The 14512-nt window shown below is 48.5% G+C and overlaps 1 protein-coding gene across 1 annotated transcript; it reads right to left on the reverse strand.

Annotated features, from left to right (window-relative positions):
• Positions 1 to 4717: 4717 nt before the first annotated feature.
• On the reverse strand, positions 4718 to 13960 carry LOC149521184 (olfactory receptor 10A4-like). The gene is made up of 3 exons (XM_089774374.1): positions 13778 to 13960; positions 8271 to 9210; positions 4718 to 4752 (listed from the first exon to the last, which is right to left on the reverse strand). Exons 1-3 carry the CDS (start codon positions 13958 to 13960, stop codon positions 4718 to 4720), a joined length of 1158 nt encoding a protein of 385 aa, XP_089630500.1.
• Positions 13961 to 14512: the final 552 nt, after the last annotated feature.

A 14512-nucleotide genomic window follows, 5' to 3' on the forward strand; every position in this document is an offset into this window, starting at 1 on the left:
AGGGAGTTTAATGAGCAGATGATTCAATGTCTTTTGCTGTTTGCAGTGGGATCAGAGGAAAGGGGCCTGTGGACTGTGGTACAGGTGAGTTGTTTGGCAGCCTCCTGCTTGTAATCTGGCCTGTCCGTGATACCCACAGCGCCCCTTTGTTGGCCTCTCTGATCAGCATGTTAGAGTGTTTTATGAGGTGGCGCATGACATTGTGGGCTGCATGGCTGAGGTTGCATGTCCCATGTTGTCATTTGTTTACAATGTCAGCCCGGGCACATTGGCGGGAGCAATTGGTGTAGAAGTCCAGACTCTTGTTATGACTGTCGGGGGGGCCCACATACAGGCCTTCCTCTTGTGGGGCTTCCAGATCCCCACAAACCTGACCCATATGTAGGGGCGGGGAAAGAGCACTCGAGACAGGGCAGGTTCCTGTGACGGGTAAGAGTGAGGTGGGGTAGATTGGCAATGGCATTAGGGGTGGAGGGTCCCGGAGCTGAAGTCTCCTGAGGTGTGTAGGCGTTTAGATCGTGTATTGTCCTTTTTATTCTGTAAGGAAGTGAGGTGAGCAAGTGAAGGTGGCTGGTGCGGTTCTGTAAATCTAGCCACGAGGAAGTTTGTGTGGGAGCTCGGTTTGTTATGAGAGTCTCTGCTGAGAGCTCCCCCTTGATTTTCTGCTCGGTGTTGGGTAGGGTGCTGACTAGGTGGCTCTGCAGTTTCTTTGGCCGTGGGGATGTAGAGTGCAGGGGTTTCACCTTTAGTCCCTTGGGTCTCATGTTCATCTCTTTGCACGTGGGAAGGAAGAGATGTCAGCTGGAATCTGTGTGCATTTCCTTGTGCAGCTGATGGATTTTCCCTCCCTATGGCTGAATGCAGGGCCTGGCACATGGTTACATGTCTCAGAGCACTGTTAATCTGTAACTTAAAAATAACATAAAAAACAAGTGGTCCTGTAGCACCTTAGAGTCTGCAAGAACATAAGAACATAGGAACGGCCGTACTGGGTCAGACCAACGGTCCGTCTAGCCCAGTAGCCTGTCTGCCGACAGTGGCCAGCACCAGGTGCCCCAGAGAGGGTGGACCGAAGACAATGATCAAGCGATTTGTCTTGTGCCATCCATCTCTAGCCTCTGACAAACAGAGGCCAGGGACACCATTTCTATCCCCTGGCTAATAGCCTTTTATGGACCTAACCTCCATGAAATTATCTAGCTTCTCTTTAAACTCTGTTATAGTCCTAGCCTTCACAGTCTCCTCTAGCAAGGAGTTCCACAGGTTGACTATGCACTATGAAGAAGAACTTTCTTTTATTCGTTTTAAACCTGCTACCCATTAACTTCATTTGGTGTCCTCTAGTTTTTCTATTATTGGAACTAATAAATAACATTTCTGTATTCACCCTCTCCACACTACTCATGATTTTATATACCTCTATCTTAACCCCCCTTCTGGTATGTCTACACTACAGTGCTATTTCGAATTAACTTAATTCAAAATAGTTAATTCAAATTAAGCTAATTTGAAATAACGCATCTAGACACAAAAACAATGTCAAAATAGCGTTTTGCTATTTCAAAATAGCACGTTCACACTGAGTGGACCCTGAACCGAAGTTAAGGCTGGTCGGAACCAGTGCTGGCAGGGCATCAGGTTAGGACTTAGTGTGCGGGGCTGCTGCCTGAGGCTAACTGAGCTCCGTGCTTAAAGGGACCCTAGTCCCACCCTGGACAGACAGTTCTCAGGGTTCCCTGCTTGCTTGTCTATTTCAATGAGGGACAGAAAAGAAGTCCTATCTTGGAGTGCCCTAAGCGCCCGCACTCAGGACACCACAGAACTTGGTCACATGGAGCCTCTCGTGGGGTTGTTGCCATCAGCCCGGCTGCACTTGCTGCAGGCTGCCATCCGGGGGGGTCCATCGGGGGGCTGTCAGGATCCAGGAGGCCCCTGAGGGAGAGCATCCACCCCGAGAAACCCTCAGAACCTCCCCGGTCCTCCACATCGAGGGCTCGTGCCCCATTCCTCCCTCATGTCCTTCCACTTACACCTCCCTAACCTCCCCTCCTGATGTCAAATAAAAGACCCCAGTTTTGCTGGGGTCATGTTTGGCTCACTTTGTGCCTTATTGATCAATAAAGCTTTTGTTAGCCGCCTAATCACAGAGAAGTTTTTTTGCTTCGACACAGACTTGCATCCCCGCCCCCCTCCAAGTTCAGGGGTTGTTCGGATCAAAAGGGCCTGACACTCATTCCATTATAAAAAAAAAAAAGAGAAATTGTGAAATCTAAATTCAGCTTCATATTTCAAACACAATTCTGTCCACACAGCTACACGAGCAACACCAGCACAGGCCTTAACCACATCAGCCACCACATTAGGGGCTCATACAACTGCACATCATCTAACGTGATATATGGCACAAAGCACCAGCAATGCCCCTCTGCCATGGACATCGGCCAAACTGGACAGTCTCTGCCACAAAGGATTAATGGACAGAAACTCAACATTCAAAATGGGGACACACAGAAACCTGTGGGCTACATTCTAACCTGGCTGAGCACGGATCCCAGGAGCCTGACAGGGGCCGGAGGAGGCGGGCGCCTTCCTGGTCCAGGGTGGAGATCATGGACCTTATTCAGGTTTGGGGGGGATGCCCCCAACATCCACGTTCTCCTCACTAGACAGAGGAATGCGGCCGTCTATGGTGGGATAGCTGCCAGCCTGGCCACCAAGGAGTAACGGTAGTTCGAACTAGGAAGCCTAGTTCAAACTACCTAGTTCATGCCGCATGTAGCCGTGCTGCACGGGGTTCGAACCAGACGGGATTTAAAAATGGCAGCACCCAGCTTATTCAAATTCAAATCCCGGGCTTCATTTGCAAGTGCGGTATGCCTACATTACCCCGCTAGTTCGAACTAGTGGGGTAGTGTAGACATACCCTGAGGGGTATGACTGGCCTGGGGAGCTGCAGGCTGGGCTGGCCCAGGCGAGTAGATTGTGCTTTGGCCCTGGTCTGTTACCTAGATACCTCCCCCCTCCCTGATCTTTCCCTGCTGCCCAGGGTGAAGCCAGCCCCTGCCATGGGCTCTGAAATGCTGCACCTGGTGTGGAGTGTAGCAGTTCCTGGGAGTCACAGAGCAATTCCAGGGAGCATCCTATGCTGCTCCTTGGCGCCCAGGTTTGCTTACCTGACCTGTTAAAAGTTCCATGGGGGCCAGCCCTACCTCCAGAGAGTCTCAGCCCTGCCCCCGGCTCCCAGCCTGCGCCCTCTTCCCAGCCCTCCTCTCCCCCCCCCCCACTGGATTTCACAGGTTTCAGCACTGGTGGCAGTGCCAGACATGCAGCCGCTGCGAAGGAGGAGCGGGTGCTGTGCTGCCTTGCTCAGTGCACCTAATTAGCCCCACCTAATAGCTCTTGACCTGAATGGAGAAGGGACCTGGGTGTCTGCTGTCTGAGGTGCCAGGAGCCACTCTCCTCCCTGCAGAGCAGCTGTGCTCACTTGATCTGTAGCATAGTCGCACCTCTTAGTGCCAGCTTCATCCTCAGCAGAGAGCTAACCCTTTGCAATGTTTGTGATGTCCCCGCCCCCCTCCCCAGGCTGGTTCCTAAAAGGGAGAGATTGGGTTTGTCTGAGGAACACGAGAGGAGTAGAGGTCCCAGTAAACTCCCCCTCCATGAGGAGTGGCAGGAGGCAGATTATTATGGTAACTACAGCAGGGAGCTCTGACACCCTGTCTGATCCACTCACATCTCCTTCGCTTTTCTCTCTCCCCCGCTAACCACAGGCTCAGTCTCACACCCTCCCATTTTCCCCTCCTCCAACACGGTGTTCTGCACCAAACAGGTCTCGGCATGTTCTCTTCTCTAGCACCATCTCCTAACCACAGACATGGCTATTGACATAACCAGCTTCCGGTCCACAGGGAAAGTCCAGAGACAACCCAGTGTGGGAAGGGCTCTTAGAACAAAGGAGGCTCAACCAGGGATACAGAGAACAAGTTGCTTCCTACAGGCAAGTGCTTATCACAGCCCAATTCTGACATTTAACAGCTGCAATAGCCTGTGGGGCTTCAATGTGCTTGGCAGACAGATAGGAGTGCAATACACTGGGCTGGCTGATTGTCATAAGAATTTTTAATGCAGCTGTAAATTATGTGTGTGATATAAAATATATACAGTCTTCATCTGACTCAGGAATAGCCACCTGAAATTCTTTGGCCTTTGTTAAGCAAGATGTCAGATCAGACAATCAAAATGGTAATCAGCAAAAAATGATGAGGGGGCTGGAGCACATGACCTATGAGGATTTGGGCTTGTTTAGTCCACTGAAAAGAAAAGTGAGAGAGCTGGGGTTTTGATAACAGCGGGGGAGGTCTAGGTTGAATACAAGGACAAACTAGTTCACTGGGAGGATAGGGAAGCACTAGAATGGGTTCCCTCAGGAAGGGATGGAGATTCCAGCCCTATAGGTTTTTAAGTCCCAGTTTGACGGGCAGCTATGTCTACACTGCAGATCTCCCACAAAAAAAACCATAAAAATCCCCCACACTGTCATGTGCTTTTGTGCAAGAGATGTGCTTTTGAAAAAGAGCATCCACACTGCCATGGATGCTCTTGTGCAAGAAAGCTCTGATGCCCATTCACAGAATATGGGTTTCTTGTGCAAGAAATCCCTGTTGCTGTCCACAGATGCCTTTTCGCAAAAGAGCTCTTGCACAAAAAGGCTTATTCCTCATAGAAAGAGGACTAACTCTTGCACAACAATCCCTGTCTTCTGATATTTACTGTACTTTTTCTTGCACAAAAATGCATTTGCAGTGTGGACTCTGTGAGTTTTTGCGCAAAAACAGCTGGTTTTGTGCAAAAACTCTGCAGTGTAAACATAACCAAAGCCCTGGCTGGGATGACTGAGTTGGGGTTGGTCCTTCTTTGGGCAGGGGTTGGACTCGATGACTCCTGAGGTCTCTTCAAGCCCTGTAGTTCTATGATTCTATGGATCTCTGCTGTGCACCATCATGTTCTAATGCAATCTGCCAGCATGGAACCTCTGCACTTCTTCAAAGGACACAGGAAATGAAGATCCCTCTGCCAAAGTAGTTATATGTCCGGATCAGGTGAGGGATTGAACGAACAATCAGAATCTTGCCTTGGAAGCCCTTCGTAAGTACTGAGCAATATGATTTAGAATTAGACCACAGGAAGTCCTGGAGAAATGCATTTGAGAGCCAAATAAATAAAGAAAAGAAAAAAATCCCGAACCAAACCCAAACAGAAGGAGTAGCCCAGGGGAGCCGACCGCATTGTCCTGTGGCAGCCTTAGTCAGCAACCCGCTGACACAGGACAATGCGGTCGAGCTTCTCCTCTTGACAAGACAGACACAAGCTGGTCCAGCCAGCTGACTGTCTCCCTAAGATCCTGGGCCCAGACGGTTACAAGAGCCCTTCACACTAGACCAGCTTCCACAGTAGCACCAGTGGAAGGCCCTGGGCTGGGATGCAGTGGAGCAGGGAGGGTATGTGTCCTCCCTGCCACCCCACTCCCTGGGAGCAGTCTCCCTCTCTCTTGCCAGTGTATTTGTGTGTCTGCCCCACCTTGCCCCAGGGCCTGGGCTTAAAGGGCTGAGCCACGTGTGGCTCAGGGCCCAGGGCTGAGCCATGTGGCTTACAGGGCGAGACACGAATGGTTTGCAACACTTGGGAGTATGCCAGAAATGCAGAGAACACTGCACTGGTTTGGGTCACAATGCATTCACTTCCTTGTGCCCACCCATTGCGCCGTGGCTGGGGTCAGCAACGAGGCCTTCTACTGGCGCTACTGCGGAAGCTGGTCTCGTGTGCAGGGCTCCTGTAACCGTCTGGGCCCAGAGTACTAGGGAGACAGTCGGGTGGCTGGACCAGCTTGTGCCTCTCTTGTCACGGGGAGAAGCTCTCACCTCAGCCACGTGGCCCTTCCAAAGAATTGTCATGAGTGTGGGCCTGTCGCTCCCTTCTGCTCTGGGTTCCTCACCCCTTTATCCTCTGATACCACACAATGGTCATTGATGTACTGCTGTGTCCTCTCTGCATGGGCTACAGGTCACTCTCTCTCTCTCTCTTTCTCACACACACACACACACATGCACGCACATGCACACACACACATGTTCACACACACACACACACACACACACAATGTGTCTATTGAGATAACATGGATTTAGCCCCTAATATCCCAGGTTCAGTTGTGCCTGCCGATGACCCAGGCCATCGGCTTTCCATGGCTAGGTTCATGTAAATGCAGAGATAGAGATAAAGGTTTTAAATTGCAGTTTATTATAGATAGAAAGTCATGGAGACAAACATAAAAATTGAACAGTATTTCTCAAAGTAAGAATATAGATTGATATTTTTATCATAGAGTTATACAAATATGTAACACACAGAGACATTTGGTGCAGTTTTTGAGAGCTCTCATAGTTATGAGTTTCTTAAGAGAGCTGTTAGTTTACTTGGGACCCGTACTGTTCAATATCTTCATCAATGATGTAGATATTGGGATAGAGAGTACGCTTATTAAGTTTGCAGATGATACCAAACTGGGTGGGGTTGCAACTTCTTTGGAGGATAGGGACATAATTCAAAACAAGTTAGAGAAATGGTCAGAGGTAAACAGGATGAAGTTTAATAAAGAGAAATGCAAAGTGCTCCACTTAGGAAGGAACAATCAGTTCCATACATACAAGATGGGAAGCAACTGTCTAGGAAGGAGCATGGCGGAAAGGGATCTAGGGGTCATAGTGGACCACAAGTTGAATATGAGTCAACAGTGTGATGCTGTTGCAAAAAAAGCAAATATGATTTTAGGTTGTATCAACAGGTGTGTTGTAAGCAAAACTCGTGAAGTCATTCTGCCGCTCTACTCTGTACTAGTTAGGCCTCAGCTGGAGTACTGTGTCTCTAGTTCTGGGCGCCACATTTCAAGAAAGATGTGGAGAAATTGGAAAGGGTACAGAGAAGAGCGACAAGAATGATTAAAGGTCTAGAGAACATGACCTATGAAGCCAGGCTTCATGAACTGGGCTTGTTTAGTTTGGAAAAAAGAAGATTAAGGGGGGACATGATAGCGGTTTTCAAATATCTAAAAGGGTGTCACAAGGAGGAAGGAGAAAATTTGTTCCTCTTGGTTTCTGAGGACAGGACAAGGAGTAATGGGCTTAAAGTGCAGCAGGGGAGGTTTAGATTGGACATTAGGAAAAAATTCCTAACTGTCAGGGTGGTCAAATATTGGAATAAATTGCCAAGGGAGGTGGTGGAATCTCCCTCTCAGGAGATATTTAAGAACAGGTTAGATAGACATCTTTCAGGGATGGTGTAGACGGAGCTTGGTCCTGCCTTGAGGGCAGAGGGCTGGACTCGATGACCTCTCGAGGTCCTTTCCAGTCCTGTAATTCTATGATTCTATGGTTCTACATGTATGGTATAAAATTTAAACAGTGATTATCTGACTCAGGAATAGTAGGGTGAAATCCTCTGGCCTTTGTAAAGCAGTGTGTAGGTCTACATAATCAAAATGGCCCTATAATGCCTTGTAATCAAGGAATCTATGCTATGCTGTTCTAAATCAATCTGCCAACACAGATCTCTGAGGTAACGGAAATCCAGGGTCATCTCCCAGAGTAGTTGTATGACTCGATCAGGCGAGGCATTGAGCGATCTCTCAGAGTCTGACATAGGAAGCCCTTCATAAGTGCTGGAGAATATTATTTAAATATAGGCCAAAGGGAACACTAGGGAAATGCATTCAACAGATAAAATACCCAACCTAATCCAAGATGAAACCTTAAGTGCTGTAATGGGCCTTCAAAAGTGAAGCCCAAATGGACTTACTATAGATCAAGTTGCAATTTTTCCACTTTTAAAATTTTTGAGAAACTTGTTAAATTGGTACAATGTGAGGTGAATGTTTTCATTTTTTTTATTTGGCATTTCAAATTTGGAAGATATAAAATCAGGAAAGTACTTTCGTTAATATTCTCAGGTGATGGTTCAGTGAATTTAGACCTCACCGACAAAGTAGTGATAGAAATTTCCCTGTATATAGATTTACATTTATGGTAACAAAATTTTCTATTTGAATTTGCTGGAAGGATTTACAAGAAGTCCAAGTTGCCAGAGGCAAAATATCAGTTAAAAATGAATGTCATCAGAAGAAATTCAAGAAAATGTTAATGATTGTCCCTCTTTTCCACTGTTTAAGGTAACTCTCCTTTTCATTCTCTAGTTTCTCTGGTTGTGGGAACAGACACTCTTCTCCAGAGTTCTTCTGAAGGCTCTATGCACCTCTTTGTTCCTCAGAGTGTATATTATGGGGTTCAAAATGGGTGTCACAACCGTGTAAATGAGGGAAATCAAGTGATCACTCTCTGGTGTGTAGCTGGACTTGGGTTTTAGATAAGTTGAAAGGAAAGATCCATAGAACAAAGTCACCACCATGAGGTGGGAGGAGCAGGTGGAGAAGGCTTTACGCCTCCCCTCCGCTGATGGCAGCTTGATGATGGTGGAGATGATGAGGATGTAGGACAGGATTATCAGTACAAAAGGGCCCATGATGAACAGCGCGGAAACAGTCAAGCCCAGGATCTCATTCTTCCATGTATCGGCGCACACCATCTTCTCTATTGGCCGGATGTCACAGAAGAAGTGGTGGATGTGATTGGAGCCACAGAAGGGCAGGCTGAAAAGCCATGTGGTCTCAGCTGATTCCGCCAAGAGCACAGTGGTCAATGAAACACCTGAGAGCAGCACACACGCTCGGCCACTCATAATGGTGGTGTAGTGCAAGGGGCGGCATATGGCCACGTAGCGGTCGTAGGCCATGGCTGCGAGGAGGCAGCATTCTGCGAGAGCCAGGGTGCTGAAGACCAACATCTGGACCATACAGCCCACAAAGGAGATGGTCTTTTGCTCCACCAGCAGGTGAACCAGCAGCTGAGGGGTCACATTGGTGGTGTAGCAGATTTCCAAGAGAGACAGGTTCACCAGGAAGAAATACATGGGGGTGTGGAGAGAGGAGTTTAGTATTATCAGGAGGATAACGAGTAGGTTCCCCACCAGCGCAATTGGATAGATGACCAGAAGCAGCAGAAACAGAAGGATTTGCATCTCGTTGAGGTAGGAAAAGCCCACCAGGATGAAGCCATCGGAGATGGTCTGGTTCTCGCCAGGCTCACTCACAGAATAGGTCATCTGCAGGGGTGAGCAAGGAAGAGACGCTGGAGCTGAATCTGTGGAACACCAAACATGTGTCCATGAATTGAACAAGTCAAGCTGGGTCACCATCCCTTGGGACTCTCCACAGTCAAACCAGCTGCAGTTCAGTATGGAAATGTGTCCCGGGGCGCTCTCTGCTGACCATGTGCAAACTGGTGTCACTGTTTTTATATCAATTGAGATCAGCTCCAGTTGTGACCTTATAACTGCAGTGGAAGTACAACTCATTTACAACAGATGTATTGACTCCAAAGAAGCCTCATCAATTGCTACCAGCCAAGGAGTTTTACTATTTTCCACTGACCGAGATTCTAGTCTACCTCCTCAGACACAATTTTATATCTAAATGAATGCTCAAAAAAGGGATAAGTCTTCCCTTTCATTTCCTTCTCTCTCTGAGGTGTTATCCTGCAGTCAGGTTTAAATTATAAGCTTTCTCCCTACAGGGCCAATTTCTCATCTGACACATAGGGGTCTCATTATGGCCATGCAAATATTCCCACTGACTTCCTAACTCACATAAGGGGGGCAGCTCCCAGGAGTAAAGTGCTAGTAGGGAGACCAGCATAGTTAAAGCCCTCCGGAGAGTGAAAGAATGCCGGGATAGCGAAAGCTGAAACACAGGGAGGGTCGCTGACATTTCTGGCACTGTCATTCTTCCCAAAATGGGAGAGTTGAATTTCAATCCTCTCATTCCAGAGTGACATCAGACATGACTGGCATCTCTAAGTGTGGGAAAGAAGAGTCCAGATTCTCATCTGGTATCAGTCTCACAGCCCGGGTGAGGGACACAGAGCTCTAATGATTTGCAACTGTTGAGGATCTTTTCTCATTTCCTGGCTATGAAGGGGCTGGAAGAGGAAAGATCCTGCAACACAAGATGTGATTTCTTTTATACCAGATGTTTTAATTTTCACAAGGGTCGTCATAATCATGGGTAATGACTTGGAAACCCAACTCCCCCAGAGTCGAAATAGAAATGAGCAATAATATATTTGACCATTTTGCATGTTCTTAGCACTTTCAATATGCAACCAAGAATAACAAATTAGCCTGATGGAAACTGGGAATGGAAGAGTGCAGAGAGCTGGGCTACTCAGTGAGTCGGCATTCCCAGAAATAGAAGTTGGGTCTCATGAAACCAGATTTTGTGCCACCACCATAAGACCAGTCTTTTGGAAATGCAACCCACACATACATGTGTGATGCACACACACAAAGAGAGACTCAACAGAATGAAAAAGAGAAAATTGAATCAACCCACCAGGTCTCTCTCGGGGGTAGCACTGTACGACGGGCCCAGCATAGAAGCAAAGGGAAGAGTGATCTCTCAATAAGGAGCGCTGGAGAAGAGGTGGGAATTCTTCTGCCTCTCGTTGGAAACTTACATTGGCATTTCTGAGCACAACCACAAAAGTGACAAAAAAGAGCTGTCCAGAAAATGGAAGGTCTGGTGGAAATTCCAATATTCCAACACTTGTGCTCACCCTGAATCACTAGGGAACCTTGAAAGAAAGACAACCTGAATTCTGCTGCAGAAGGGTCAATATGAAATCGCATGGAAAATACAAAGTGTCCTCAACATCAGCGTTTTCTCATGGAAAACATCACTGCTGAGGAAATCTTCATTCAGGTGGGATTTTTTTGATTGACGTGTTGGCTGTCATTGGGGAAATCTCTCCATAAATGGAAATGTTTACTCACCGTGCAGAACAGGGTCTGTGCAGGTTCTGGTCCCTAGGGGCTGAGTGATATTTTCATAGCCCTTCAGGATGCCTGCATGCTCCATGGATAGTCAGGAGAACATGGAAGGAACTACAGAAACACACATTAGCTGGAGGGAGGGATGAGATATATTAAACACTTCTTCACTGTGTAGCAGTCGGCTCAGGGCATGCTAGAAATGAACTGTCTGAGAACGGATCAGACTTTGCTCACCCACCCGATTGTGTCAAAATGAAAGAGAGGACCCAAATCAAGGAATATCATTTCCCTTTGGATTCAATGAAGGAGGAAGAGGAGGACTGGGGAGTGGAGAGGAGTAAGGAAGAGAGGAGGAGAAACAAGAAACAAACCCCCCTACCACTGCCACCCACACCACAGTAACACGATCAACACAAACCCTAATTACACTCAAGACACGGGGATGAACCTGTTTGTGGTTAGATATCATTTTGGGGGGCACTTAGGTAGTACGGGGCCAGATCCTCATATGGTATAAATTAGCCGAACACACCTGAGATCTAGTTCACAACATGACATCTCATCCTATTTTCTATCCCATAATAGAATTGGATCTATTGAGATTGAATAGATCAACTGAGATTGAACAGAGAGACTGACGGATTTAGAGAACAATAGCTTAATTGACATTCTAATAAGGAGACTGCCAGGGGGATATGAATAGCAAGCTAGCTAGACAGTAGATAGAGGGGGTGTATGGAGATAGGGAGAGAGATAGAGAGACAGAGAGAGAGGGGTGTATGTGTAGGGATAGATAGAGAGAGAGAGAGAAAGAGAGGGAGAGGGAATGGATGGGGATAGATAGATAGGGGAGAGAGAGAGAGCTGTGCTATATGGGGACAGGCAGACAGAGAGACAGGGAGGTGTATAGATCGATACATGGATAGATCCTTTGTCTATGCACAGGACATTCATATGAAGAAACCAGGGACAGGATGTTTCTCCCACTGCAGAGAGGGGCACAACACCACTGCAGGTCGCTGGGCGAAGGACAGCAGGTTCCGTCCTTCATTCAGACCCTACCGTGGTTCAGGAGAGAAATTCTGTCTTATGCAGAAATGTGTGGAAGGGAAAACCGGTGTTTTTATTTCACTCTCTGGCCTCGGGGATCTAGTCCCTGAAGCGATTGTTTTATAACATTCCTCGGAGGCAGAACAACCCGGCCTCAAACTGCAATAACACACAATTCCCCAGGTCTGTCGGTTCGGATGAACTTCCATCATCAGCAACACAACGTGTTGTCTAGATGAGAGTCATAAGAGGCTTTACAACCCACAGGGAATGGCCTGACAATTTTTTTGTGGAGACATGATGAGGAAGACTGACTTGTCCAACACAACACACAGCATCAGGGACACTCCCAGGGCTCATGGGTCCAGGTCTCTGATGCTCAGACTCTGAGCTACTTATCACAGAGCCACTCTGAGAACCCAGGAGCTGTGATTCTCAGCCATGATTGATCGAACCACTAAGTCCCACTCCCGTACCAGGGCTAGGAACAGAGTAATTTTTGATGGGGTCCACGTTAGGAATTTGGAAAGTGGTCAAGGGCCACACTCTTCCCTGATATTAATGGAGGAGGTGCAGGGTCTGGGTTGGAGGTTAGTTAGAGATGGGAGATTGGGGTAAGGAAGGGAGTTTGGGTGAAGGAGGCAATTGTGACCTGGGGTACTGCACTGGGGTGCAGGTGGTTGGGTTGTGACCTAGGTCAGGGAATTGAGGTACAGGAGGGGGTGCAGGGGTTTGGGTTGTGAGCTAGGGCAGGAGGGGACTGTGATCAGAGGCAGTGGATTGGGGTGCTGGATCTGGGTGCAGGAAGGAGACAAAGGATTTGGGTATGGGGAATAGGGGGCAGGTGTGGGGGGCAGAGTGTTGGGGAACAGAGGGGATGGGGTGCCAGATGCAGGCTTTGGCCTGGACACTAGCAGCCATCTGCCAGTTCTTAAATCGGTCTCCCGGCCTGCCCTCCTGCTGAACAAACTGCAGCCATGTGCTCTGTGAATCACTATGAGCCCCTTGTGCTTCATGGCTGCCTGTTATTGAAACAGGAAGCTCCCATTGGCTAGTTTCTGGCTAGAAGCCAGCCAATGGGATTGTGCTCAGGCCGGAAGCAGTTCCTAAAGCTTTCCCTCCTCCCCACAGGGCTCAGTTCTTAAAGCGAATCTGCCCCACAGTTGCATTTCTTAGCATTGTGGAGGTGGGGCGAGGCATCCACAGGCCGGATCCGGTGGCTTGGCCGGTATTAGGCCTTTGCTTGAGCTCTTTTATGTGGAGCTGGTGGAGCTATCTGGGTTATAGGCAAAAGGGAGCTCATATCTTCTCCTACACCAACTTTTGTCTGCCTCACCAACACTAAAAGGTATCACCTCCCCCACTTTGTCTTTCCAGACAATTATGATGAGTCTAAGCCTGCAGGTCTCTTTCCATTATCCTTTCCGTACCATCTAGCAATCATTACCAAAGTCTTGTATTACACAAGAGCCGGAAGGGTAGTCGGGATAGGCAGGCAGAGAGGAAGGCTGGCTGGCTGGCTGGCTCACTGAGAAACGTGACAAGCACGTGGGCTCCTCCGCCCCCAGCTCCGAAGTCATCCAGCTGGATGGGCAAAAGCGACTCCGGATCCTTGACTATGCCCGAGGCAACAAAATCAACCAACTTTTCTCTGTCAGACCATTGGGATGCCTCTGAAGCACCAAAATACGGAGTTTTACATGGACATGTTGATGGGGAAAAGTTGGAAATTAAGTCCCAGAAAAATCGGAGGGGCCAGGCCGGGGCATTACCGGGGGCGACTGCTTACTTGGAAGATGTGCCCCTGGCGATGTGCCGCCCCAAGCACCTGCTTGATTTGCTGTTGTCTAGAGCCGGCCCAGCCATATTCCTTGGAGGAAGAAGAACCTGCGTCAAATGTCAACAAAGGAACGGTCACTGGGTCAGTCATGTCCGAGGACGTTGTATCATCAGGCCTGTTTCTCTCTGACATTCGTGATGGGATTTACTGACAGTGGCAAATTGTGGGACACTTTATTGTCTAGAAGGGGCATTCCAAGGTCACACAACATAAGGACTCAGGGGCAGAAGAAGAGAAACACTCAGGGCTCCTGATGTTCAGACTCTGGGCCCCACTCTTACCTCAGAGCCACGATTTGAACCCAGGAGCTCTGACTCCCAGCCCCACCTTCTCTAACCATTACACACCACTCCCCTGCCAGGCCTGAGGACAGAACCCAGGAATCCTCACTCCCAGACCCCCCTGCCCTACCCACAGGGCCCCTTTCCCTCCTCGAGGGCCAGCCCCACAGCCCAGAGCAGTCAGGGGGCAGGTCCCTTTGGCTCCAGTCAGTTAGCAGAAGAACCAGAATCAGGGTGAACTCTCAGGAGCATCAGAGCAAACTGTGTGTGGGAGGATGGAGACCCTCGTGTGTGCACTCAGTCCACCATGGGAACGCATCACAAAGCACTCTGGGGTGAAATCACACCGGGGCGATGAGGTCAGGTGAGTGGTTGCCATGGGCCCCAATATAAATGGGTGGGC

This window comes from Pelodiscus sinensis, chromosome 30 (genome assembly GCF_052426305.1).
Source record: "Pelodiscus sinensis isolate ZL-2025 chromosome 30, ASM5242630v1, whole genome shotgun sequence".
Classification (NCBI taxonomy): Eukaryota; Metazoa; Chordata; order Testudines; family Trionychidae; genus Pelodiscus; species Pelodiscus sinensis.

Bases quoted from the DNA above. Each gene is read 5' to 3' on its own strand.
- LOC149521184 (XM_089774374.1), bottom strand. From the start codon at position 13,960: ATGTCAGAGAGAAACAGGCCTGATGATACAACGTCCTCGGACATGACT. The intron at 9,211-13,777 runs GTAAGCAGTCGC...TCACCCCTGCAG, and splicing joins GCCAGGGGCACATCTTCCAA to ATGACCTATTCTGTGAGTGA. The intron at 4,753-8,270 runs GTGTCTGTTCCC...ATCAGAAGACAG, and splicing joins CAGAAGAACTCTGGAGAAGA to GGATTGTTGTGCAAGAGTTA.